The sequence below is a fragment of the Lynx rufus genome, unplaced genomic scaffold (genome assembly GCF_022079265.1).
Source record: "Lynx rufus isolate CCGP_SWC_20201006 ecotype Redwood Valley unplaced genomic scaffold, mLynRuf1.p SCAF_20, whole genome shotgun sequence".
Classification (NCBI taxonomy): domain Eukaryota; kingdom Metazoa; phylum Chordata; class Mammalia; order Carnivora; family Felidae; genus Lynx; species Lynx rufus.
The window spans coordinates 13,170,088-13,197,499 of record NW_025814835.1 but is presented as its reverse complement, the minus strand read 5'-3'; the positions used below and the strand labels follow the sequence as shown (position 1 = coordinate 13,197,499).

At 40.4% G+C, this 27,412-nt stretch overlaps 1 protein-coding gene across 2 annotated transcripts; it reads left to right on the top strand.

Moving 5' to 3' along the window:
- The first annotated feature begins 2,501 nt into the window (after positions 1-2,501).
- On the top strand, positions 2,502-27,412 carry SERPINB10 (serpin family B member 10). 2 transcript variants are annotated; one of them, XM_047086221.1, is made up of 8 exons: positions 2,502-2,935; positions 6,781-6,957; positions 9,049-9,111; positions 9,847-9,939; positions 11,680-11,797; positions 20,614-20,756; positions 24,163-24,318; positions 26,331-27,412. In XM_047086221.1, exons 2-8 carry the CDS (start codon positions 6,790-6,792, stop codon positions 26,733-26,735), a joined length of 1,146 nt encoding a protein of 381 aa, XP_046942177.1. In that variant the 5' UTR covers positions 2,502-2,935; positions 6,781-6,789; the 3' UTR covers positions 26,736-27,412. The 2 variants fall into 2 exon arrangements, with proteins under 2 accessions (XP_046942177.1, XP_046942176.1); XM_047086220.1 differs by having other exon boundaries at positions 9,802-9,939.

The window sequence follows — 27,412 nt, the reverse complement described above, 5'->3', positions numbered from 1 at the left end:
AAAGCAGTAGCTTTCTGAATCACTGTGTCTTCAGGTTTCACTCTCATTATTAAGTTAGAATATGGACATAAAATTCTAGGTTCAAAGCCCTCTTCAGCACTTTAAGGGTGTGATTTTAATTGTCTTCTAGAACCAGATTTGCTGATGGGAGAGTTGATGTCAAGATTATTCTTGTTCCTTGTAGTTTTCATAACTTTCTTTCTGTTTCCGACGATGTTCTTGATATTTCGTTGCATTATGAATATTTTAAAAAATTGTTCTCAAAAGTTTGTCTTGTTCATCGGCACATTTTTTTTCCATCTGGAAACTCGTGTCTTGTATCAGTTCTGGAAAACTCTCAGCCATTGCTATGGACCGAATGTTTGTGTCCCACCATACCCCCACTTACATATATTAAAACCCTAATTCCTAATGTAATGGTATTTGGAGATGGGGCCTTTGGGAAGTGGTTATGGTTAGATTAGGTCATGAGGGTGGAGTCCCATGATGTAATTGGTGTCCTTATGAGGAGATGAAGGGATCAGAGCTTCCTTTCTCCACCATATGAGGACACAGAGAGTAGACAGCCATCAAGAAGAAAGCCCTTACCAAGAACCCAACCATGTTGTCATCCTGATCTCAGACTTCCAGCCTCCAGAAAGTGGGAAAAGTGAAAAAAGATGTTTGTTGTTTAAGCCACCGGTCTTTATACTATTCTCTTAGAGCAAAGCAAAGGGAATAGCATAGCTATTATCCACTCATTGTCTCTGCCCACTCTATCTGTGCTCTTCCTGGATTCCTATCTGAGTAATATTGAGGCATCTGGGGTGGCTCAGGCGGTTGAGTGTCAGACTTTGGCTCACGTCATGCTCTGACAGGTAGAGAGTTCGAGCCCCACATCAGGCTTGCTGCTGTCAGCACAGAGCCCCTTCAGATCCTCTGTCTCCCTCTCTCTCTGCCCTTCCCCCGCTCACGCTGTCTCTCAAAAATAAAAAAAAACATTAAAAAAAAGAAGAATATTGATGCATCTGGAGTTCTTTCTGTTTCAAAATTATTTGGAATATCTAATACATTCACATGGTCTAAATGCCAAATATCAAAAAAATCCCAGAGCAAAAACTATCCCTCTCACTCTTGTTCCCCATTCATATGGTTCCTATTCTCCATCCCTACTAGAAATGTCTGTACATGTCGTCACATATACATAGGGCAGGCCATAAATAACAACAAACAAAATTGGGTTAATAATATTGTATGGTTAACTAAGGAGACTATTACCTCTTTTTCTCTCCCTTCCCACCCCCAAACAGGCATCAGAATAACGCACAACCATTATTTTAATGACAGGGAGAGTATACCTATATGAACTTTGAGAGGTAAGTGGGAAAGGGATCTGGAGATGGGTTAGGGGAAACAAATGAGCAAAACTTAGTCTGTGACTTTTACTGAAGATGAAACAATTTCTTGGCCAGTTTGGCAAAATCCTCATTGATGCATTTAGTGCAACATGAACTACAGCCAGTCTCCACGCTGTGCATTAACGCAGCCCAAGTCACTCTCTGGTGAACCGCTGTCAGTCAAGATAAAGAAGCCCCCTTAATCTCCAGCCTCCATGTGATACTTTCAGCTGAAAATAGTCTGGAGGCACCAGTGGATACTACTATCTGCTCAGCACATGTCAGGCAGGCACCACGGAATTTCCCACTGCAAGTCACATTCTCTAGTGAAGTCCAGAGAAAAACTCGGTGCTGGGTTCCCCACTAACATTCAAATGTCACACGCTGAGCCAGGTTCCCACAAGACGTGTGTCCCATGGAGATACAAATGCAAAGTGCATGAAGGACGTTCCAAATCTGTCATAAGTAGAGAGGCTCCTTCTCTCCTTCGATCCCTTTGGAATGTTCCCCCTGTCCTTCCTGCTCTCCATTCCTCTCACCACCTTGCCAAGCACAGGCATACAGCGGTAGAAAATGAAACAACAACTATTGTTTTCCCTGTGGAATGAATACGGAGGAGTGAGGGGACATTCATAGGAAGAAGTAAAAGATAATCAAAAAATGATGACCCAGCATCCGACTCAGTGACTGTGTCTAAAACATTGATCCAGTCCCCTTGTCCCTGGGGTGGGAGAATGGACATCCAACGTGTTGGAGTTATGCCCGGGTTCCACACCAACACGCCAAGGGAGAAGAGGACCGATGTTCCTCGGATGCCTCTCACACACGGCACCTTAAAAAAAAAGCAGCTTTGATGATTTAACAGCAAGTATTTCGCCCATAATATTTTCTGTTTCACTGCCCATTACCATTCCACTAATTTGGAGTTTTCTATTTAAAAAACTTTTAATTCTTGCAATTTTTTAAATGTTTATTTATTTTTGAGAGAGAGAGAGAGTGAGCGGGGAGGGGCAGGGAGAGAGAGAGGGAGACAGAGCATCTGAAGCGGACTCCATGCTGACAGCAGAGAACCTGATGTGGGGCTCAAACTCATAAACTGTGAGATCATGACCTGAGCTGAAGTCGGATTTTTAATGGACTGAGCCACCCAGGTGCCCCTCTATTTTTTTTTTTTTTAAATTAAGATGACTACTGGGGAAAACCACTATAATTGCTGCCAATTGGCAGCCTAGAGAAGAGATTAAGCAAGGAGAGTGTGGGTTACAATTTGTCAGCGTTCAGGTCTCTACATGCGGACAGACGTGGAAAATGTGGCTAATTAAGTAATTCAGGCAAAACCATGATCATCTAGCTCTGTCTTTTTATTTGAGCTCTAGGCCAAGATAAACTTGAAAGGAAGAGTGTCTGGGCTTCTGAGAGTGAATCAGAGGGTGGGGCTAAGAAAAGGGAGGTGCTAGAATTTTTAAAGAAGATTTCTACAGTTATAAGTTACTTAACTCAGCCACAATCGCTTACAGAAGGAGCCACTTGCCAGTTCTGCTCGTGTGGAAGAAAACAAGGTATGGTAAAACTTTCTTTGTTTTAAAGTGTTTATTTATTTCCCCCTTCTTTGCTGAAGTGCCTAGGTAAGTAACAAATGATCAAGAGCTCCCTCAGACAGAAATAATAAGTAAAGAAAGCTTTATCCCCTCAAGAATTCTGTGCGAGTCAGACAGATTTAACCCCAATCTGCTTCAAAGTTTGTAGGGGAAAGAGGGCAAAGGGGGAGAGAGAGCATTCATTTAAAAGGAGTTACTGTTTTACCAGGAACGGTGAAACTAAACGGAATCTCCTTTAGTCACATTTCTAGATGGAGGACCTCCGTATCCGTCAACCTAGGCAAAGAGAAATAGAGTACTGTTAGAATAATTGAGCCCCAACCCTTCTAACCCTTCTAACCCTTCTAGAAGAGAGGCCTGGCAACATGTATTTGAGGCCACTCATTAATGTATGGAACTAACGGTCTGGCTTTCATCCCTGATCTCCCAGCCGACATCCCGTCCTGATCACCACACGCTAGGGACTGTTAGCTTCCTTCTCTTCCATGGAGAGTCTAAGCCCCAATCTTCCACTATGCACTCATCATGAAACACCCCAAACTATTGCTTCCCCTAGAAAATGGCTTTGGGTGAACATAGAAGTGGTGGAGGGACATGTTATCTTCTGGTAGACACAGCCCCACAAAGTAGGCAGTATCATCAGTATCACCGGGAAGGCAAGGAGTGTTGAGTATCCTCTTACGGAAAACAGGGCGAGGATCCTTCCCACACCGTCCTCCTTCACACCATCTTCTCTCCTTTATTCCTCCTCCTGTTCACCTTCTTTCATCACACAATCTCTCCCTTTTACCATTAAAATATTTTTTAATGTTTATTTATTTATTTTGAGAGAGAGAGAGAGAGAGAGGCACAGCAGGGGAGGAACAGAGAGAGAGAGAGACAGAGGGAGAGAGAGAACCCCAAGAAGGCTCAATGCCATCAGCGCAGAGCCTGACGAAGGGCTTGATCCCATGAACTATGAGATCATGACCTGAGCAGAAATCAAGAGTCAGACGCTGAACCATCCAGGTGCCCCTTACCATTAAAATCTTAAAGACAATGAGATGACAAAAGCAATGGCATTCAGAGTCCAGAGAATGGGGTTGCAGTGATAGCTTTGCTCTTAGCTGGCTGTGCATACGGGGCAGCACATTGAACCTCTCTGGGCCTTAGTTGCCTAGCAGATAAAACAAGGCAATTGGATTAGAGGGGACTGGGAGGTTCTTTGGGACTGTGGGTACCTATGATGTGATATTTTGATGAATGACACTGTCTTTTTATTATTTTCATAGTTCTCCAGCTTCTTCTCTAAGCCCTTGACAGGTTGAAATTTACATATTTAACATATATAATGTATGTGTTACATTTTTATATATTTATATACATGTAAGCTGGTACAGCTATAACTCTTGAAAACTGCAGAAGAATAATTTATTCTGAAAATAGCATAGTAGGATTCCGACCTACACATTTATACTCTTCCCTGAAAAAAATCATTGTCTAACCCTTGTATGGATCAATTATTTCCTGTAAAATATCATCCTAAAATTCTGCCTCCTTCAGAAGGTACTTTCTACTCTTGGGTCAAATTTCATTAATGGATTACCACTTCTACAAGGTTTTTTGTTAAAAAAAAATGGCAGGAATTGTTCTTTTATGTTCTGGGCTATACCTCATATATTAATGATGATATTAACAAGAGAATTAATGAAGCTGAAGATAACTGGATATTAACTTTGCATGAGAAATTAGCTCTTTCCTTAGAGAAAATTATTGTTTTCAGGAATTCGTTGCAAAGAATTAAACTCTAGAATAACTGTAAACCATAGGTAGAAAGACAAAGATCTCAGGCCCAAAGATATTACTCTCTCCTCCCTTCATGGTCAGTACGTTTTGGAAGACTCAAGCATTTTTCATATGAACGTAATTCATGAGATTTGAAGAGATAAAGCTTGATATAGAGGCAGTAAACAGAGCATCATTTGAATGAACACAGCTGTAAAGAGACCAAGGAGGTTATTTCCAAGATGGCAATGGATCTATCAAGAAAAAAATAGACATTGGCAAGTTTCGAATTACTGCACCCCCGGGTTGTGGTTTTTTTCTTTAGTCAAGTAATATTAGCCTAGGATTATCATCTTCAGCAGTAAGCGGAAGCTACAACTGAGGCAGGAGTTAGAGTCTGGAATTAGATGTAAGCCTACGGTTAGGAGGGATTTCAATGGGATCACCATTAATCCAATTCATGATGAAACCAAAACTTTGCCTACACATGCCTCTCCCTTGATTCAGCTGTTTGACCAGAGAGAACTCCTGGCCTTTCTAAAGTTCTGAGGGCTAGGTGATATTAGCGTAAGATGAAGTTCTATACAGTCATTGGCACTACTGGGAATTTCTAGGTCTAGGAATTTGATTTATGTTTCATCACTTAACCAGTTTGAGAAATTATTTGGCTATAAAATGACAACAGATTGAAGTAGTTATTTCTTTGATAGAACCCAAGCCTTAAAAGACTTACAATGTCAGTGTAATTCGAGGTGAAATTTAGAGGTTGAATGTAATTTTTTAAAAAATGAGAAAACCTGAGCTCTTTTGTTCAAAAAGACCAGTTTCAGAGACTCTCAAGTGAGTGGGAGTAAAGGCAAAGAGCCTGGAATTCCTTACTTCTCTAAGAGCATTTCCCACTAAATTGTGTGTGGTTTCAAGTTTAAACGAAGAAAGTATGGTGGCTGGAGGCCAAACAACAAACATTGTAAAGAAGTAATAAACAGGTATTTGTCAGCATCCATTTTGTGTGAAGTCCAGAGCAAGGTGTCATTGGACATACAGAAAATTTCACTCTCAAGGAACTTCCTCTGGAGTTGGAAAGCTCTGATCATATGAAGACAGAGCTAGTGGTGTGAGAAATGTCAAGCAAGGGGCAAAAAATGAGGTTGTGGGACATACCCTTAAAGCTTCTGAAGAAAAAGAGAAACTTCGAACAGAATTGGATTTTAATAGAGCATTCCAGGAACTGGGAATGTCACACATAACGGCGTGAATGAGTAAATAGGGTTAAAACGTGTACAAATATGGGCGATAGGTAAGTGATAAAAAGCATAAAGTTTCTTGGAACGATGTATAGTGATTTCTCATCTACTGCGGAAAGTCAGCAGTCACGTGGTGCATTGAAAAGAAGGACGGGGCTAACAGTGCCGGAGACCTGGTTCCACTACCTCTTTTGTTGTGGTTTTCTCAACACGGAGCCGCCAACTGACAGCATCCTATTGTTCTCTGTTATGCCTTCATGCTAAAATTTGAGCAATTCCCTTAAACTCTCTGGACTTCAGTTTTCTTTTTTTTTTTTTTTAAGTTTATTTATTTATTTATTTATTTAGAGCATGAGTGGGGAAAGGGGAGAGAGAGAGGGAGAGAGAGAGAGAATCCCAAGGCTCCCTGCTGTCAGCGTAGAGCCCAACGCGGGGCTTGAACTCACGAACCACAAGATCGTGACCTGACCTTAACCCACTGAGCCACCCAGGTGCCCCTGGACTTCAGTTTTCTAGTATGTAAACGGATAGTGTTGGTGTGGAATTTTCCTACAGTTCATTCAGATGTCATGAATAGGTACACGTATAAGGATGAATGGAAGCATATATGTACATAATGGATAGAAACATATGCATTCTATATTCTATATAAAATCGAATTCGATAATATTTATTTTTGTCATTGCAGGAAGGGGTGATTAAAGGGAGATATTTGTGAATGCCAACAAATCCTTTTTTCAGAAGTAAAATAAGTGGAGAGGATTAACAAGTTTTCCATCCCTACTTTATTTTTCTTAGGTTTTCCCAATGGACTCTCTAGTGAAATCAATCAACCGATTTGCCCTGGATTTTAGCAAAAAGATAGCTGAATCTACTGAGGGCAAAAATATTTTCTTTTCTCCTTGGGGCATCTCAACCTCCTTGGCCATGGTGTATTTCGGCACCCAGGGTACCACTGCAGCCCAGATAGCCCAGGTGAGTAGGGGAGACCATCCTCTGTGGCCCTCAAACCAAATGCTTTCTTTGACTTTTATCATCATTTGCCTCCTGAAATCCAAATAGCTTCCATTGTACGGCCATATCCTTCAAAACAAAAGAGACACTTAAACGTTTCCTTAGGCCATAAAAAGAAGTCTTGGAAAGAGAATCGCTTAGAAAACTGCTGCTTGAGAAACCACGTAAGAGCCTGTGTTTTTTAGCAAGGTCAGACAGAAACAATAACATTATCAAGTTTGGTTCAACATCAGAAACAATTTAATTTTGATTATTAATATATTTCAAGAAGTTATGGCTCATACTTCATTTTATTTTATTTTAAAATTTTAGTTCCAGCGAAGTTAACATATGGCATTATATTAGTTTCAGATTCAACAATTCTACACATTACTCACTGCTCATCAAAATGAGCTCTTAATCTCTTTTATTTCACCCATCCCTCCACTCACCTCCCCTCTGGCAGCCACGAGTTTGTTCTCTATAGTTAAGAGAACTGGTTTTTTGTTTTTTTGTTTTGTTTTGTCTTCTTTTTTCTTTGTTCCTTTTTTTGCTGCTTAAATTCTACAGATGAGCAAAATCATATGGTATTTGAATGGCTCATATTTTAAATATTGTCATCATCTTTCCGATCTCAGAAGGATTTTCTTGAAGACACAAATAGAAAAATCAAGTAAATTTTATTCTTTGTGATTTGTTTGGTTGTGTCTTCATTCAATCCCTCATTGTCTGAATGATCCTAAACAGCTCATTGAGAGCATTAAAATAATGAAACAATATTACCATATAAACAATTATTGATTTGCTGTAAGCATCTTCAGGCATAGTGTGCGCGCGTGTGTGTGTGTGTGTGTGTGTGTGTATACCCGTGAGTATAGCCATAGATCGCAAAAATATAATTAAAAATCCATATATGTGTTTATGTGTACAAATGTGTAAACATACAAATATATGTGTGTGTTTTAAAACAAAAAAATATAAAATAGTAAATCCAGCCCTAAATCATGCAATAATCAAAAGGACAAGTGACAGAATTTCCACTCAAGGTAGTTTTCTCTGTGCCAAATATGGAAAAGGGCACAGCCAGTAATCCTGAGTAAAATAGGCAGAATATATATTCTGTCAGTTTCAGCCAAGGATATCATTCTTATTCTTTTGCTTCACATGATATTGCATAGTTTAAACACAACAACAAAATCCTCGTTCACGACTTGTTGATCATTAGTAATTGTTGAAAGGTTTAACCATTAATGTGATAGGCAATCTTAGGTGGACTCCAATTTGGGTCCATTTCACCTAAATATATTACTGTGTTTCTCACCCTTGCTTTACTTAAATGTTAGTTAAATATCAACAGCTTCAGTTTGCAATGGAGATGGAATTGTTCATGTACCCCTGTCTGTTACTTTGTGTCAGCATAACCTTTGGTAAACTAGACTTTATTTCTTAGTGTAAGCTGGGTCCAGGATGTGAGAGATGGAATTATCACCTTGTTTTCTACTGTTGCACACTTCAGAGGAAACAAGCATGTGCACCTCCTCCTTGTTAACTTCCAAAGGAAATGCTGTGGTGAACACAAAGAGTGTGTCTATAAATGTCAAAGGGGGGGGGTACACAATGAGAACCGAAACACTGAACTAGAATAAACAACTAAAATCCCTCAGTTTTCTAGATAACTAGAGCGATGGTTGCTTTTGCTGAAATTGTCTAAATGACGCTCTCAACAGAACACCTAGTTTTCAAAACAGCCATAGATAAAAAAAATAAAACATGGAATACGAGGGAATGTTACCTCTAAGGGTATTCCCAACATCATCTCCAATGTCCTATAAAGAGTATTGGAAGAAAGAGACTAGCTACTTAAACTGGAGTTTCAAAAATCTATTTAAAAGTCACTGATGACTTCATCCATTCGCATTATTTAACTGAAATCAGAGCCCTCCCCTCCCCGGGTTAATTAATTATATGTTCTGTATGGATGGGAATGACTGACTTGTATTTACTGATAAGTATTTCATATGATTACATCTTTGCAAAGTGTGTTCACATATTGCGTTTTTGTTCAAATGACAGGTGCTTCAATTCAGAGACCAGGACAACAAATCTTGTCCTGAAAGTGAAAAGAAAAGAAAGATGGTATGTCTTATTTTTAATATCTATTTTACGATCAAGGAGAAAACACTTGAAGCACGTGTCTTTTTGTGGCAAATTTCAGCACCCTTTAATAGGTAACTTTTCTTAGGAAAGTAGCTTAGGGGCACCTGCGTGGCTCAGTTAGTTAAGCATCTGACTCTTGGTTTTGGCTCAGATCATGATCTCACTCACCGTTCATGGGTTTGAGCCCCACATCAGGCTTCGCACTGACAGTGCAAAGCCTGCTTTGGATTCTCTGTCTCCCTCTCTTTCTGCCCCTCCCCCACTCATGTTTCTCTCACTCTCTCTCTCTTTCTCAAAAATAAATAAATATTAAAAATTTTTAGATATCAGCAAATTATAGAAAAATTTCCAAAATACAAAAATGTGTACACTTTTTGGAAGGGTCATATCCTTTCCCTTTTTCTCTCTCCACCTTTTTCTTCCCTTTCAAAACTGCCCCATGTTCAAACTTGTTCTTGCCTTTCCAAACTAAATGCGAAGAAAACAAAGCCCCAAAAACTTTTAAATTCTTGCACTGATAACGTTAAAGAAGACATTTTTTGTCCATCATGCAATCAATTTCAACTTTTGTATGCAGTGCACCAAATCATTTCAGTTCAATACAGGTTGTTCATATATAGACAGTTTTTGTTGGACATTTTTATTTGACTAATCCCTTTTCTTTTAAAGGAATTCGGTTTGGGCAAGGTTGAAGAAATACACTCTCATTTCCAGGCACTCATCTCGGAAATCAACAATCCCAGCAATGCTTACACTCTTAAAACAGCCAATGCGATATATGGAGAGCAAACTTACCCATTTCACACCGTAAGTGCAAACATGTTTTAAGCTGATGGGAAAGAAAGAGCCATGCGAGACCAATCAGTAAAGTCTTTGTACGTTTCTCTAGAGATCCCAGGGGCAAAGTTAACAAATGTGGTCAGTATTTCTAGTAAACAACCTTTTGGAGCACCCGTAAATGTCTAATTGTAACGGAAACCAATAATCAGTCTCAAACCAGATCTAGTGATCGGATCTTTACGTCTAGAATAAAGGGGTACACTCGAGGAACGGCCTGTGAACATGAAACGTGGTTTGTCTCATCTCTGGGTTAGCATTTGTTTCACGGGAAGTGGAACAAACAAGTGGAGTAACTCAGGAGGTTTAATCTGCAGAAACAAAAGGAGGTACTCGTCCTGGACGTACGACTGCAGACTGCGGCCTCAAGAGCAAAGCTGACTTCGGGATCAGACAAGTTATTTCACAACATGACTTTTGAGACTTTAGGAAACACTCTTAATATAGAATAATACCAACTTCTCTCCTTCTCTGATGGTCTAGACCCCTCAATGCAGACCATGATTTCATCCTTGCTTCAGATTCAAAGGCTCCTCAGAGCCCATCTCATAAGAGAGCGGGTGCCCAGTGGGCAAACAGGAAGGAGATCAGATAGGGTAGAGGGATAACAATGTAAGAGATGAAGTACCTTGTGGTACCCAGTAGTGCTATCCCTGACCATAGTCAGTGAATTCTGGGAAGTCCAGGACTTGGGCTTTGTTATTCTTACGAAAGGCATGAAAGCATCCAAACAAGGTCTTAAAGACATTTCTGTTACTGGTAGTCGTGTGCATTCGGGTTTGATCCAGAAGGAGGAGGTATTTGAGTCCGGTGGGCACTGAGAGGTGAGAAGGACACAGAGATACAAAATGATACATCTTGTAAAGTGTCCACCAGCCCTGGATGTGCTCACACAGGTTGATCAGAAGCCATGAGTCAAGACAAAGAACGGTGCCTTGTGACTCTTCAATTTTTTTTTTTTTTTACCAGATTATAAATTCTACAGAATTTAGATTTCTGGAAGCTGAGTTAACTCATTTTTTTTTTTTTTTTTTTTACTGCACACGATTCCTACATAAAGTAATAAAAATAAGAAGTATGACAGCTGTCCTGAGGAATAAATTGTGTTCCCGAGGCAGGTGCTCCCACAAGCAGCAACCCTACAGCCCACTTATATGACTGCCATCAGGGTGGACATCAAAGGCCGAAAGGCCAGCTTTCTTCCCTCAGAAAGCCCGCTGAACCTCCAGCCATGCCTAGAGATCAATTTCCACGGCAGTGTAGAGTTTTCCTCGGGGGCCCATCACGGGCTCATGGACACTCAGAGTCCCAGGGGCCAGCTGCCAGACCCTTCAGGCTTCACTTAGGCTCCATCTCTGCTACAGAAAGCCAAGTGCAACCGCAAAAAACTCTTGCTCACTGAGGTCAGTCCTGGGATTCCTAGAACCCTGTCTCTTTTCATTCCAGCCCCATTTCATAGGCATGAATAAATACAGGGCATGGACGCTCCGGAACTGTGGGAGGCAGGCCTCCCTCCCCATCTGGGGCTTCTGCTTGGCGAGTCAGTGCCCATCCAGTTTTAGAGAGGAAGTATTTAGTTTTCGACCAATATGGGAGTATGGAAAGACAGAAAGGGGCAACGAGGTGGGGGTTTGCACCTGTCCATCAGTAGACTTGATTTCTCAGTTTCGGATAAACTCTACAGACGGAGATATTACCTATATCTTCCAGAAATATTTAGAAGACATGAAAACATACTTTGGTGCGGAGCCACAGTCTGTGAACTTTGTGGGAGCTTCTGGACAAATCCGAAAGGAGATCAACTCTTGGGTTGAAAGCCAGACTGAGGGTAAGCTTTCACCAGGGTGCTTGACAGAGCACTTTCTCCAAGCATTGTTGTATTTTTTTTGAGTTTGCATTGAGTGTAAGTATGTGTATTTCGTAAGTAGAACTGTGGTCACGTTCTAGGTATTCAGAACACGTCTTTCTATTCATGCCCATGATTTTGAGATCCACAGCTTTCTCAATTAGTCTTTTCCAAAACTTAAAAGTCAAGATACCCCCTTTACTAAGTGGACAAGGAATTCTTATATCCCAGTAAATCTAAAGAGAAGTCCAGGGGTAAAAAGTAGAAAAATGCAAAAAGGAGATTTAGGACACTGCTACATTTGTGATTTCTAAAGAAAAATAGCTAGTAGTTAATAACAAAATTGTGGCCTTAAAAATGTCATGTGATTTTAAGTAATTTTCAAAATAAGGCCATGTGTTAGAGTGAGGGCTAAGCTGCTGTGACAAAGAGACCTGAAATACAGTAGCTTGATGATAGGATAGAAGCTCATTTTTCTTTCACATAATAGTCAAAATGGAAATAAGCAGTCTGTTCCATGAGGCCATCCGGAGACCCAGACTAGTGGGTCAGCTCTGCCATGCTGAAAACATGGCTTTCATATTTACGTCTAAGATGATTCTTATGTTTGTCATTTTATAGTCAATAGGAAATGGGGAGAAGAAAGCCTCTTTGCTCTTAAGGACATGACCTGAGAGTTTCACGCAACAGTTTCAGTCATATCCCAAAGTCAGTTACATGGCGTACTTTATGCTTCGGTAAGCAACCTGTGCTGATTTGCCTGAGATTTTCCTGGATTTAGCACCTAAAGGTCTCTCAGTCCCAGGCGAACTGGGATAGTTGGCCCCCTAGACTTGCTGTAATAAAGATCTATAAGATGTCATTTTTAAAAATGTCAGCAGAGAGCCTGATGTGGTGCTCGAACTCACAAACCACATAATCATGATGTGAGCCAGTAGGACGCTTAACCAACTGAGCCACCCAGGTGCCCCTATAAGATGTCGTTTTTATAAACTTTACAAAAAAAATTTTTTTTAATGTTTATTTTTGAGAGAGAGAGAGAGAGAGAGAGAGAGACAGCATGAGCAGGGGAGGGGCAGAGACAGAGGGAGACACAGAATCTGAAGCAGGCTCCAGGCTCTGAGCCATCAGCATAGAGCCTGACGTGGGGCTCGAACTCACAAACCGTGAGATCATGACCTGAGCCGAAGCCGCACACTTAACCGACAGCCACCCAGGCGCCCCTAAGATGTCGTTTTTAGATGCGTAGCCGCATGCTCACCTAAAATTTGAGTGTTCTATTTCTTTTTTAATTTTAATTTTAAATACTTTAAGTTTTTATTTAAATCCCAGTTGCCTAACATATAGTGTAATATTAGTTTCAGGTGTAAAATTTAGTGATTCGTCACTTCCATACAACACACGGTGCTCACCACAAGTGCTCTCCTTAATCCCCATCACCCATTTAACTCACCCCCCATTCAACTCCCCTCTGTCACCATCGGTTTGTTCTCTATCGTTAAGAGTCTGTTTCTTGGTTTTCCTCTCTCATCTTTTCCCCTATTATCATTTGTTTCTTAAATTCCACATCTGAGTGAAATCATATGGTGTTTGTCTTTCTCTGATCCTTAGTTCACTTAGCATACTCTCTAGCTCTATCCAACTCGTTGCAGATAGCAAGATTTCATTCTTTTTGATGGCTGAGTAATATTCCGTTGTGTATATATACCGTCACTTCCTTATCCATTCATCAGTTGATGGACATTTGGGCTCTTTCCATAATTTGGCTATTGTTGAGAATGTTGCTATAAACATTGGGGTGTATGTATCCCTTCAAATTATATTTTTCTATTCAAAAATTTACTAGGGTAAATACCCAGTAATGCAACTGCTGGACTGTAGGGTAGTTCTGTTTTTTAACTTTTTGAGGAATCTTCATACTGTTGTCCAGAGTGGCTGCACCAGTTTGCATTCCCACCAGCAGTGCAAGAGGTTCCCCTTTCTCCACCTCCTCCCCCAAATCTGTTGTTTCCTGTGTTGTTAATTTTTTAGTCATTCTGACTGGTGTGAAGCGAGACAGGAAACTATTAAAATCCTACAAGCAGTAACCTGTTTGACATTGGATGTGGCAACTTCTTACTAGGTATGTCTCCTGAGGCAAGGGAAACAAATGCAAAAATAAACCATTGGGACTTCATCAAAACAAAATACTTCTGCACAGAGAAGGAAACAATCAACAAAACTAATGGGAGAAGGGATGGGAGAAGATATTTGCAACTAAGGAATGGGAGAAGATATTTGCAAATGACCTATCTGAGAAAGGGTTAGTATCCAAAATATATAAAGAACTTATCAAACTTAGCATCCAAACAATGAATAATCCAGTTAAATATGGGCAGAAGACGAGAGCAGACATTCTTCCAAAGAAGACCTCCAGATGGCTAACAGACACATGAAAAGATGCTCAACATCACTCATCATCAAGGAAATACAAATGAAAACTACAATGAGATATCACCTCACACCTGTCAGCATGGCTAAAATTAACAACGCAAGCGTTCTATTTCTAAAAGGAAATAGTAGAAAGACTCTCGTAGACAACCTAGCAGTCTTTTACTGTAATCCTTATCTTAGAAATTAGGAAGCTGAGGCTTTAGAGAAATTCATTTGTCCAAGATCACGGAGTTTAAATCTTCAGAGATAAGAGCAAGATAAGATTCCAATCTAAGTCAGTTTCGCTCCAAAGTCTGAACTCATTTCAACAGACCAAGCTGCCTTTTAAATCGATATGACTGTTGACGGTCCATTGTATCTCACAAAGAAATGCAAAAGATGTAATTATTTTTTTTTTTTTATTTACTTTTGGGACAGAGAGAGACAGAGCATGAACGGGGGAGGGGCAGAGAGAGAGGGAGACACAGAATCGGAAACAGGCTCCAGGCTCCGAGCCATCAGCCCAGAGCCCGACGCGGGGCTCGAACTCAGGGACCGCGAGATCGTGACCTGGCTGAAGTCGGACGCTTAACCGACTGTGCCACCCAGGCGCCCCCAAAAGATGTAATTATTAATGAATACTAATAATTAAGCCTTAGCATGGCATCCAAGTATGTGGAATGTTTAGGCGTACCCCTGGAACTTCGGTGCTCATTATATATACCTTCCAGACATGCCTGCTGAGGGCCCCACATATTTCAAACTCAACAGACCTGAAGTCACACCTCAGAGTGGTTTTGCCACACCTCGTCTTCCTCGTGTGTTCGTTCTCCATCTCAGTGATTGTGTGCGCTGGCATGCACACTCTTGCTCACACCAGAAATCTGACAGATGCTCTCAGCTCTCCCCTTTCCTTTGCCTTCTCCTACATGTTTCTCAGTTCACCTTTCCTTCCAGTTTCTTCCTCCCCTGCTTTTGGCTTTGGTTATCCTTTATCTGTGCTAATACAATAATCTGCCTCTATTCTTGCTTCCCTCAAATCTCGTCTCCTGTCAGCCACCCAGATGATGTACCTATAATGTGAATTAGACCAGGGAGATAATGTCACTCTTGAACCCGATACCATCATGGTGCCCCATGACCCACAGGATGAGTTCAAGCTCCCTAAACTGACATAAAAGGCCCAGCAGGCCCCTGGAGCCCTGCTTGTCTCCCCACTTCAACCCTTGTCATTCTCCGACTCAGAATTTGTACTTCAGGAATTCCAAGTGCCACAGAGTCTCCAGAACTCCCTGTGCCACCTCATGACCCCGTGCATTTGCGTAAGCTCTTCCCTCTATCCGAAACATCCTGCCCTGCCCTGCCACTCCCAGCCCCTCTGTTGGCATGGGATAACCCCTCAGGCTTCCCTCAGGTGTAATATCCTCCAAGAAGCTGCTGGCTCCCAGGCCTGGCTAAGCGTCTTCCTCTTTGTTCGCATCGTACTCGGTGTGAAAGTTTTCCTTGACAGGCGCCATATTGTTATTGAAGTTAACTGCTGAGGCCTCCCCTACTAGACTGAAGGACCCAAGTGCAATGATGCTGCCTGATTCGAGGTGAATCACTAACACACGGCAGGCCCACCCATAGCAGTCGTTCAGAACGTTACTGTTTGTTGAACTAAACTGAGGAAGTTGGCAGCCCTGAATTCTCAGTTCCTTTTTCATTGTATTAGTGACTCAAAAGCCATGGTGAGGCAAGAGTGACCATTTTACTTAACTTACATCTGATTTGGATTCATTCAGAAGTAAGCCTGTTTTTCGAATTCTAGGTCAGCTAGTCTTTACTGAGTACTTGCAGTGTTTCAGTTAGCAGGAGGACCACATGGGATTATACAGGCAAAAGCACTCAATATGACAGAAGTGGGCCTAAGGATAGTCTGGGGCTGAACTAAATCTGAGGTCTCAAATTCCTAACCCAGTGCCTATTATGTGGTCCGGTAGGGAGAGGGGAAGCGGACTCTTCTAAAGAGGAAGAAAGCTGTAATCTTTCTATATTTTCTCTTTACATATTGAACACAAACATCTGCTATTTGAGGGCTATTCAACATCAGATAAGGTAAGGACTTAACCAGCTAGGCAGGAACTTTGTTGAGGCAGAGTTCTGCACATCTGTAAAGAAAAGTTGCTAGAAACTCTGGCATGACTGTGTTCCCTCTGAGCCACCTGAAGGGAGCTTCTTTCCTTCTGCTTTCAAATAGGTCATCTTTCAAGTAGTCATATGGACTGCTGGGCCATACACGGCACACACATATCACTGGGACATACGCTGGACACACACATATCACTCAATGATAGTGTTGTTAAATGTTGCAATTGTTTTCTGATTTGTCTTCCCTATAGTCTATAAACTCCTTAAAAGTGGGGGTTGGTAATCCATGTTTGTCTCCGTGTTTCTAATCTCAAAATCTATCATCTGCTTGGCACATGGGGCACTCTAGTGTCACATTAATAACTCGGTGCCCAGCAGGACTTAACCCTGAAAATCTTCGAAGATTGTCCTTCCCAATACCTAAAACTACCAAGGACGCATGCAATGAGCGAGCCAGTAGGTGGACGTTAGTTCTCGAGAGGGTAGGAAAATCCTGGTCAAATTTGGCTCTATGTGTTACTTTAAAGTTGCATTTAACTACATTTTTTACATCCTTTGTAAAATAATTATATTGTACATGTTCTAACATGTGGTTAGAGGTTTCAAGAGGCTAGTTTCCTTGAAAGCCTATGAACCCAGGGAACAATGCAATAAAGCTTACATCATCTGGATCTTGGTCAACTTGAGATAAGTCTGTGCAAACCCAATCCTCGATACGTTCCCTATTTGCACCCGCGGCTCTATCACATGATAGAGTAATTGGTTAAAAATGACCCAGAACTTTTAAAATGTAAAGCTTCTGTGCAAAAATGAAGATAAAAAAAAGGATGTAGATGGCCTCCCCATGCTGAACCATCAAAGACATTTTAAATTAAGTTTAATATGCTGTGTTTCATAAGATAGAAAAACAGATGCTAACGTGTTTAAGTTTTGACATTATCATTTAAAATCGAATTCAAATTTAATTGTTAAAACTGAAATGTCTGTTTCATAGGTGAGGGAGATGTTGTTTTGTCTTGTTTTGAAAAGACATGTCCAAGTCGTACCTCAGATCTACTGGAATCTCTAGAAGTTTTTTTAAAAGCCACACAGGTGCTTCTGATGTGCCCCCTGTGAGGACTGCAGCAGGCGGTGCATGTGGCATAGTGCAGGCTCGCGGAGCCCGTTGGCGGTCTGTACCCATCTCTTCCCAATCCCTCTTTCAGTGACTTCACGTTGGTAGCTTGAAATCAATATGGTGAGAATATTGACACTACAGACACGGGCTACAAACCAGGTGTCTCCTTCTCTCCCACCCCTACCTGGAGTCAGTTGACCAGCAAGCCACTCGAAATGGAAGACCAGAGCTCTGGATTTCATTTCACTGTTGCTTTATTAAATTTCACTCACTTACTATCATTTTCCAGACCTACTTTTCATTTGTAAAAGTAAAGGGAAACTGAGAAGTTTAGTAGACCTAATTTTAGTTGTTCTTTCATAAACATTTTTAGAAGTTTATTTATTTATTTTGAGGGAGGGGAGCAGGGAGAGAGAGGGAGAGGGAGAGAATCCCAAGCAGGCTCTGCATTGTACAGCACAGAGCCCAACGCAGGGCTCGAACTCGAGAACTGTTAGATCATGACCTGAGCTCAGATCAAGAGTCAGACGCCTAACTGAGCCACCCAGACGCCCCTAATTTTAGTTATTCTTTACTTTTAAAAGTTTTATTACAAGTGTTACATATAATCCTTATTTTTTAAAGATGCAATTCAGCAATCCCTCTACGTCCTAACCCTACTGTGATGGGAGCGTCCTTACTCACTGCACTAACCTGCAAGCTAACATATTTGCTACCCATTGCTGGCACGCAGGGAGGTATAAAAGGCCAATAGACCAAAAGTCTTCAAACCGGTGGCTCTCAGTCCTCACTATAGGTGAAATTAAATTTACTGAAACTACATCTAATAATTCCTAAGCCCAACTCCAGGTGAATTAATTCAGGTCTCTGGAAGTGAGGCTCAAGCATCAGTATTTCTAAATCCTCAGGTGATTCTAATTCACAGTCAAGGCTAAGAAAAATTGCTGTAAATGAAATAATTCCTTCAATCTTATTGACATTCCCCTTTTCCCAACAAGCTCCATTGCTCATGGCCTTTGAGATTCCAACTCCCTGGATAACACTTGGACTTCCTCAGTAGTCCTCGTGTGTATGTGTGTGTGTGTGTGTGTGTGTGTATGCACATACACACTGTGGCTTCACCTATCAGTCTAATCCATCTGTATTTTCTCTTCAAAACTTCCGGTCCTTCAATAGCATCTTTTCTTGGCTTACAATCCCATTTCAGAATTATTCTTTTGAACAAATCTTTGTTCTAGTAAAACAATATTTTCATTACGTAATCAATCTAAGGCTTAAAAAAGGGAACTGTATACAAATCTTGTACCCTAGTTATCAAATTTGTTTTCCATAAGAGAATGGATTAGCCATTCTGAACCTATTTTACGTATATTCTAGGATTGAGCAAATAAGTAAATATATTGGGAATAATAAGGTCCAGGTTTCTAGTTGACAGAGAAAGGAATTACAAATAAGGAAAAGCAAAGGTGAGCATAAACCCCACAGTGTTGGATTGAAACAGGTGATATCAATATGACTTCCTCATCTTTAACAGATAAGAAGAAAGAAAATTATATAGATATGAAAATATTTACAGATGTCATTACAGCAATGACACCCCAGTAGTAATTAGCATAGCTAACATTCACATCTTGATTTCTAAAAGCCATCCTTTCAAAAAAGTAACCAGGGTTCCTAGAAAGCACCAGACAAACCGTAGGATATACTGTGGTACCAGAATGTAGGGAAGTGCTCAAAATATTTGGGAACATGTCTAATGGACATAGGAGCCAAGCTGAGGAAGTTCCCAATAGCCAAATCTGGGAGAGTTTGAGAAACAAAATAAATAATGATAGTAATAAATTATAAGACACAGAGTAAAACAAATATGCATGCGTCTATAGGGATATAAATTATTGAATACCTAAGTAAAAGAAGGAGATGGGAAAGTTCTTCCTCGTAGTAGAATTCCAATTAATAAATGTAGAAGGAATAGTGGAAATTGAAAATCACCATTTGGCAAAAGCTGCAGTAATAATTGTTTCAGTCAAGATCATCAATAAATGCTAAAATCAGTGAGCAAAAGTTTGGTGAATACAGGAAATTTGTATGGTCTCAAAGTATCTCCCCACATGATACTTATTAATTACAAAGGGAAGACGTCATAATTTTACACTGAGAAACCTGTAGAAATCAAATCATCAAGGTTAATACTACTAATGGGACATATGAACATCATATATTTCCTGGTATGATTCATTGAGAAAGACACAACACCACTTCCGTGGTTGTGATGGTTTCCCAGGGCTGCCATAACAAATTACCACACACTGGTTCGTTTCAAACAATAGAAGGGTGTTCTCCCGTAGCTCTGGAGGCTGCAAGTCCGAAATCAAGGTGTTAGCAGGGTCATGCTTCCTCTAAATGCTGTAGGGAAGGCATTGTTCCATGTCTCTCTCCTAGCTTCTGGTGGTTGCTGGCAATCCTTGAAAGTTCCTTGGTTTATGGACACTTCACTCCAATCTCTGCCTCTGTTGGCACATAATTTTTTCTTTATGTCTGTCCCATGTCTGTGTTTTCACAAAGCCTTGTCCTTTCTTTGTGTCTATGTCCAAATTTTCCTCCTCTTGTGAGGACGTCCGTCATTGGATTGGAGCTATCCTAATCCAGTATGACCTCATTTTAACTTGATTTGATCTGTCAAGACCCTGTTTCCAAATAAGATTGCATTTACAGGCCTTGGCTGTTAGGAACTAATGTATCTTTCTCGGTGGAAACAATTGACGAAACATCAGACAAATCTGAACTAGAATTGAGGGACATGCTACCAAACTTTTTTCAAAAACGTTAAAGTCATGGAAGACAAAGAATGAATGACAACTGTCCCAGATTCAAAAGGATTAAGATGAAATGACACTCAAACACCACTTGAGATCTTGGATTGATTTTTGGTCCAGAAGAAGGACTTTCTTCGAAAAATAGATGAAATTTAAATAGGCTCTGTTAGTAATATTATATCAGTGCTAACATCCCAATTTCGATCATTGGTGGGTATGAGATATTATCACTTAACAGTATCCCATAATTATTATTTTTATAAGTGTGGCATATTGCCAGGATGCAATGATACCATTTGTAATCTGTCCTCTTGCTCTTTTAGGAAAAATTGTGAATCTCCTACCTGATGATGCTGTGAATTCTGCAACCAGAATGGTTCTGGTGAACGCCCTTTACTTTAAAGGAATCTGGGAACATCAATTCTTAGTCCAAAATACCACAGAAAAGCCTTTCAGAATAAACAAGGTAGAAATCTCTTAATAATCAGCATGAGCTTTTACCCGGCATTGTGAAGGAGATTCTAGTGTAAATTCACTCTTCTTTCTGACTATGTGTTCCTATAACTCTGCTTCTTATGAGGACAGGGATGGCTGAACTAAAAGCTCCCAAATCCATCACACTTGGGATTTCCCCTTTCATTGTTTTTTTTTTCTCTTAAAATAGACTATTCACAGATTTATCACTCAGTCCTTGCTACGGCTATGATAGAGTACATAAGGTAGTTATTATATTTATTTCCCAGGTGGCTAAGTGGCTGGAGTCACATGACTGGAGTCATGTCTAAGTCAGAAACCTACCAGAACTGTAACCCCAACTCTTCACTATAAGTTCTGTTCTTGTTCTACCAGAGAAATACTCTCTTCTACCAAACTCTTACACTTCCAAAAGTAAAAGAAATACAAATTTAAAATCGCATCTCTTTCATTGAGTTTTCTCCTAGCGTTAGGATGCATCATGCTTATTTTTGTGATAGGAACCGATGGCAACAAAAAGGGAGACTAATATAAGGTGACAGATAGATCTCATAGAATCCAAGGGCTGGGATGTGGCTGGGCCTTGGAACTTGAGTGGAAACAAGACTCAGTCTCTACCTTTTCAACTCTGTTTCTCCCATCATTCTTACACCATGCTAAGGTCTAACTTTCTCTTCTTCCCCATCCACAATGGCACAATCTGTCTACTCACAACACTGTCTCTGTTTTAGAGACCGTTCTGATAGATCTCATTTTATTTTTTTATTTTTTTTTAATTTTTTTTCAACGTTTTTTATTTATTTTTGGGACAGAGAGAGACAGAGCATGAACGGGGGAGGGGCAGAGAGAGAGGGAGACACAGAATCGGAAACAGGCTCCAGGCTCCGAGCCATCAGCCCAGAGCCTGACGCGGGGCTCGAACTCCCGGACCGCGAGATCGTGACCTGGCTGAAGTCGGACGCTTAACCGACTGCGCCACCCAGGCGCCCCAAGATCTCATTTTAAATTCCCAGGAAAGGAATTGATTATCCAACATTTGTTTGGAGCTGTTTGGTCCTGGAGTGGCTCATGTCACATAAACAGTGTTGCCAGGGACCTACTGCAGCAATCACGTGGATGTGTACAATAGGTGGTTCTTACATAATCAGTGGGATAAAGATGGGGAAGGGACTGAACATGTAATCAAATAGACTAGCCAGAAATGAGCTGGATAGTTACCTGGCTTAGTATAGCCGCAAGGAATTTTCAGGTGCAAGTGATAAAAATAGCATTCCAAACTAGCTCCGGTGAAATGGGAATCGTATTAGCATTAGTTCGTGTAACTGAGAGGAATTGAGAGGTCCAGGGAGTCTAATACTGAAGATACAGTTTATCCACACGACCTGGGAATATGGTTGCCCCTTTGTCAGTCTTCTAGCTTCGAAACCCTGGTAGATAAAGTCTGCTGCTAGCTCTAACAGAAGGCTCCCAGGGAAGACTCTATTTTGTGCCATTCATGTGCTCATCCCCAAAACAATCACTGTATCATGAAGTATCCTGAACGAACAGCTCTAGTCATATGGCCACTACATTAGCAGAAGGGTGGGGCTTTGTGATTGCCATTTAGCTCCATATAGAATGGATAAATGACATATTTCCCAATATCTGAATTGCAGGGTTTTGTTTTTGTTTTACCATTGTCTTTACTAAAAATGGACACTTTAAAGAGCATTTTTAGGTTTATAGCAAAATTGAGAGCAAAGTAGTGTTCCCTTACACCCCCCCCCCACTCACATAATTTCTCTTATTATTAGCATTTTGCCTTAGTGTGGTGCATTTGTCACAATTAATGAGCCAATATTGATATCTTTTCATTAACTGAAGTCCATAGTTTACATTTAGGGTTCACTCGGTCTTGTACAGTTCCATGGGTTTTGACTAATGCTTTTTGTCATGGATCTGTCATTATAGTATCATACGGAATAGTTTAACTGCCCTAAAAATGCCCTGTACTCCACCTACTCATCCCTCCTCCTAAATATCTGGCAACCACTGATCTTCTTACTGTCTCTACAGGTTTACTTTTTCTGGAGTGTCATATCATTGGAATTGTATAGTATGTAGCCTTTCCAGACTGGCTTCTTCCACTAAGCGATATGTATTTAAGTTTTCTCCCTGTCTTCCCACGGCTTGATAGATCATTTCACTTTATTGTCGAATGGTATTCCACTGACTGGAGGTATTGCAGTTTGCTTAGCCATTCGCCCTCTGAGGGACATCTTGGTTGCTTTAAGTTTTTGGCAATTATAAATAAAGCTGCTATAAATATTTGTGCACAAGACTTTGTGGACATAAGTTTTTCACTCATACCAGCACACCTGGATCATACAGTAATACTACATTTAGCTTTGTAAGAACCTATCAAAAGAACTGTCTTCTGAAGGGGTTTGCTCTTTGCATTCCCATTGATAGAGAAAGACATTTCATGTTGCTCCACATTCTTGCCAGCAGTTGATATTGTCCGTGTTTTGGACTTTTAGCCATCCTAAAAGGTCTGTAGTGGTGTCTCATTGTTCTAATTTGCAATTACCTAATGACATATGGTTGAGCATCTTTTCAAATACTATGTGTCTTCCTTTGGTGAGGTATCTGTTCATGTCTTTTGCCTATATTGTAAAATTGGGTTGTTTTATCATCGACTTTATAAAAGTTCTTTGTATGTTTTTTTTTTTTTTTAAATTTTTTTTTCAACGCTTTTTATTTATTTTTGGGACAGAGAGAGACAGAGCATGAACGGGGGAGGGGCAGAGAGAGAGGGAGACACAGAATCGGAAACAGGCTCCAGGCTCCGAGCCATCAGCCCAGAGCCCGACGCGGGGCTCGAACTCACGGACCGCGAGATCATGACCTGGCTGAAGTCGGACGCTTAACCGACTGCGCCACCCAGGCGCCCCGTTCTTTGTATGTTTTGATACCAGCTCTTTATCAGATATGTGTTTTGCAAATATTTCCTCCTAGTCTATTATCTTTTTATTCTCTTAGTAAATTGCAGTGTTTATGACACGAAACTACTTTCTCAAATGGCTTGCATGTGAAATACACCTTATTCAGTTTCTGAATCGTTGACATTTACATAGTTTACATAAGATTGTATAGTTTTTTAGGTGTTCAGTAGAATCCATCTTGCTATGATTTACAGAGGTTGCCACAATAGTGTTATAAAAGAAACTTCCACACCACTTATGGATAATGGTTTCCACTGGGACACATATTTCCAGAAAGCAAGGTCTGAATAACTTTACTCAGCATTTTGCAGAGAATCACGTTTTACCAGTATCTCAGACTACCGGGCACGAATTATGATAAAAATAATTTAAAGATTTGGTGGAACACCAATCTTTGCTACTTACTTCCCATAGAGTATAAGCAAACCAGTGCAAATGATGTCCATGAAAACAAAACTCCAAACTTTTCACATTGAAGAGCTACAGGCCATGGGCCTCCAACTCTACTATAACAGCCGTGACCTTAGCCTGCTCATCCTGCTGCCAGAAGATGTCGAAGGACTGGATCAGGTACAGTCTGTCTGATGTGAAGGTGGTTTCAGTGTTCACTGCTCTGGGGGTAAATATAAGACATAATCTCCTTGTTCTTTGATTCCTGTACAGGAAGGCAACCAACACATCGGAGCCCTAGGGACTTTACCTTCACAGTGTCATTGAAGCTTTCTAAAAGTCTGTCAGTTTGGTATTACTATCCTCAGAAAGGCTAGGAATCTACAGGCTCTAGCATTGGGTAGCTAAACAAACAGCCACATGAGCAACAGAGTGCCTATGACAAAGCTGTGTGCATTGATCTATCTTTCAATCAGTCTGGGTCTTTCTTCTCCCTCTGGTAAAGCCCACCTAATTGGAGGCTAATTTTTTTTAAATCCCTTGCATCGATCTAGCTTTAGATATACATTTTTAAACAAGATACTGACTGCCAAAACTTAAAAAAAATTTTTTTAATCATGTAAATAGTCTTCAGGAGAAATAGTCTGTATCAGGACCACCTTCAAGCATTATTTAAGTTGTTTATCAGCCAAATTTCTATTATGGTGGACAGAACTTTGGTCAGACCATGTTTCTGGGCCATTTGTAAATTTAAATTGAACGTTAGTCTCTCGTGCAATGAGTGGCCTGGCTTTCTCTGCACAGTGCGTAACTTCTCATGTGTGCCAGATTCTTTATACTTAAAAGTTTCCACAGACCTGCAAGAAGGTAGAAAAGATTTCCAAATTGTATCATAAAATTTGTGAAGCCAGAGAGGATGGTAAAAATAAGACCAAGTGTGGACGCTAAGCCATTAGGCTCACACCCTTGTAAGATAAGCCTTTCCTCCTAAGAGTGCAGGTTCCTGAGCTGAATATGCTGTCAGATTAACAATGTACACCATCTACGAGTATGTAATTGACAGCAATGCTTGGGTGTAGAAAACTCTCAGAGCAGCAAAAGCAAGTGTTCTGAAACAAACATGCTATTTTTTAAAAATGTGGTGCAGTCAGTTAAACATCCAACTGCTGATCTCGGCTCAGGTCACGTTCTCACAGTTTGTGAACTCAAGCCCTGAACTGGGCTCTGCACTGGCAGGGTAGAGCCTGCTTGGGATTCTTTCTGTCCCTCTCTCTGCTCCTCCTCTGCTTGTGTTCTGTCTCTCTAAATAAATAAATAAACACACTTAAAAATTTTTTAAAAAGCACATTTTTTAGATATATCCTTATGCATATGGATGTATATGTATTTATTATTTAAAAACTTTTTAATATAAAGAGGAGATAAACACTCTCAAAACTACACTAAAAAAGGCATTACTCTTAAGATGTGGAGAGTTTCCTTTCTTTACTTTTCCTTCACTTCTTTTTTGCATAGCTTATAGTGACTAATTTCATATTGTTGTGACATTTTATCTTATCTCAGATTTTGTTTTCAAAGAACTGTCTCCCATGTTAATGTAACAAATATGTTTTTTTTTTTTGTACCCTGGCACACAATTTCTTCCAAAGGTTATGCTTTTGCGTAGACAGAATCTAAATGAATATTTCTACTGCATTTCCACGTGTAGTTGATGTCTAGCATTACTGTTATAGAAGTGCTGCCATTGTTTTAAATGTTTATTTATTTATTTTGAGAGAGAGAGAGAGAGAGAGAGAGAGAGAGAGAGAGAGAGAGAATCCCAAGCAGGCTCCATGCTGTCAGTACTGAACCTGATGTGGGGCTCAAGCTCACGAACTGTGAGATCATGACCTGAGCCTAAATCAAGAGACGGATGCTTAACCTACTAAGCCACCCAGGTGATGCAAAAGTACTGCCATTTTGAATCAAAGTCTAATTAGCCCGTATCCTGAGAACTACTAAGTTGCAAAACAAAGATTCTGTAGGTCAACAGTGTGAAGCATTTCATTACAGAAATAATTTTCAAAAGTGTGTGCTCTGCTACCCGGGGTAATGGGAGTGATGGTAATTCATCTCTGCTCTATCCAGAGGCCTCGCCCACCCAATATTCCTCCCTCTACTTTGACTCTCTCCTTCTTGTTCCACACCCGCAGCTGGAAAAGGCCATCACCTATGAGAAGCTGAGCGGGTGGACCAGCGCAGACATGATGGAGCTGTGTGAAGTGCAGCTGTATCTCCCCAAGTTCACGCTCCAAGAGACCTATGACCTCAAGTCGACCCTGAGCAGTATGGGCATGAGCGACGCCTTTAACCAGGGCAAAGCTGATTTCTCAGGAATGTCTATGGACAGAAACTTATTTCTGTCCAATGTTTTCCACAAGTCTTTTGTAGAAATAAACGAACAAGGTACAGAGGCTTCAGCCGGCACCGGGAGTGAGGTGAGTTTTCGAAGCAGACTCCCCTCCATTGAATTTAATGCGAATCACCCATTCCTCTTCTTCATCAGGCACAACAGAACCAATAGCATCCTCTTTTATGGGAGATTCTGCTCCCCCTAAACCATGTATCTCTCCCACCAAATGAGACCATTTTACAGTGTGGAAAGTGCACCAAAAGAGGAAAAAACACAATTATAATAAAAATCAGCTTATAGCTCGTATCTTTTTCACAGTCAAATGTTAGCTGATAAGCCTTGAAATAATGCATTCTAGTGATTTTTTCATACCTATACAGCCATTTTTACCACTTAACATTTTGTCTTGATGTGACTTTTATTTACATTTCAGAAGTGCTATGTTATTCAATTGAGCGTCTTACCATTTCGGAACTCCTTGGTCACTGTATTATCAGTGTCACTTATGGTTCACATGCCTCATTGAGTGAAGAAAAATCTTCACAAAGGTGATATATGGATAAGCCAGAATTTTCTCAGGAGTGTAATTTTGATAGTTCAGAAACTACCGCTGTAAAATGAAGCTCCCACCCTTTCTGCAGAGTGTTTAAGAAAAAAATACTTAGGTTGACATTAATGGAAAAGCCAGTGAAATCCAAACGAAATATGGAGATTAGTTATTAACAATTAATTGCCGTCTTAGTTTGAACAAATGTATAATGATAATGTTAGGTGTTAGTACTGGGGAAAATGTGTTAGTAGTATACAGAATTCCCTGTGTTATCTTTGCAACTTTTCTGTGAATGGAAAAGTGTTCAAAAATAAACATTTCATGAAGAATAA

Excerpts from the sequence above, each read along its gene's own strand:
- SERPINB10 (XM_047086220.1), top strand. The coding sequence starts at position 6,790 with ATGGACTCTCTAGTGAAATCAATCAACCGATTTGCCCTGGATTTTAGC. Across the intron at positions 6,958-9,048 it reads CTGCAGCCCAGATAGCCCAG|GTGCTTCAATTCAGAGACCA; the intron begins GTGAGTAGGGGA and ends TTCAAATGACAG. Across the intron at positions 9,940-11,679 it reads AAACTTACCCATTTCACACC|AAATATTTAGAAGACATGAA; the intron begins GTAAGTGCAAAC and ends TATATCTTCCAG.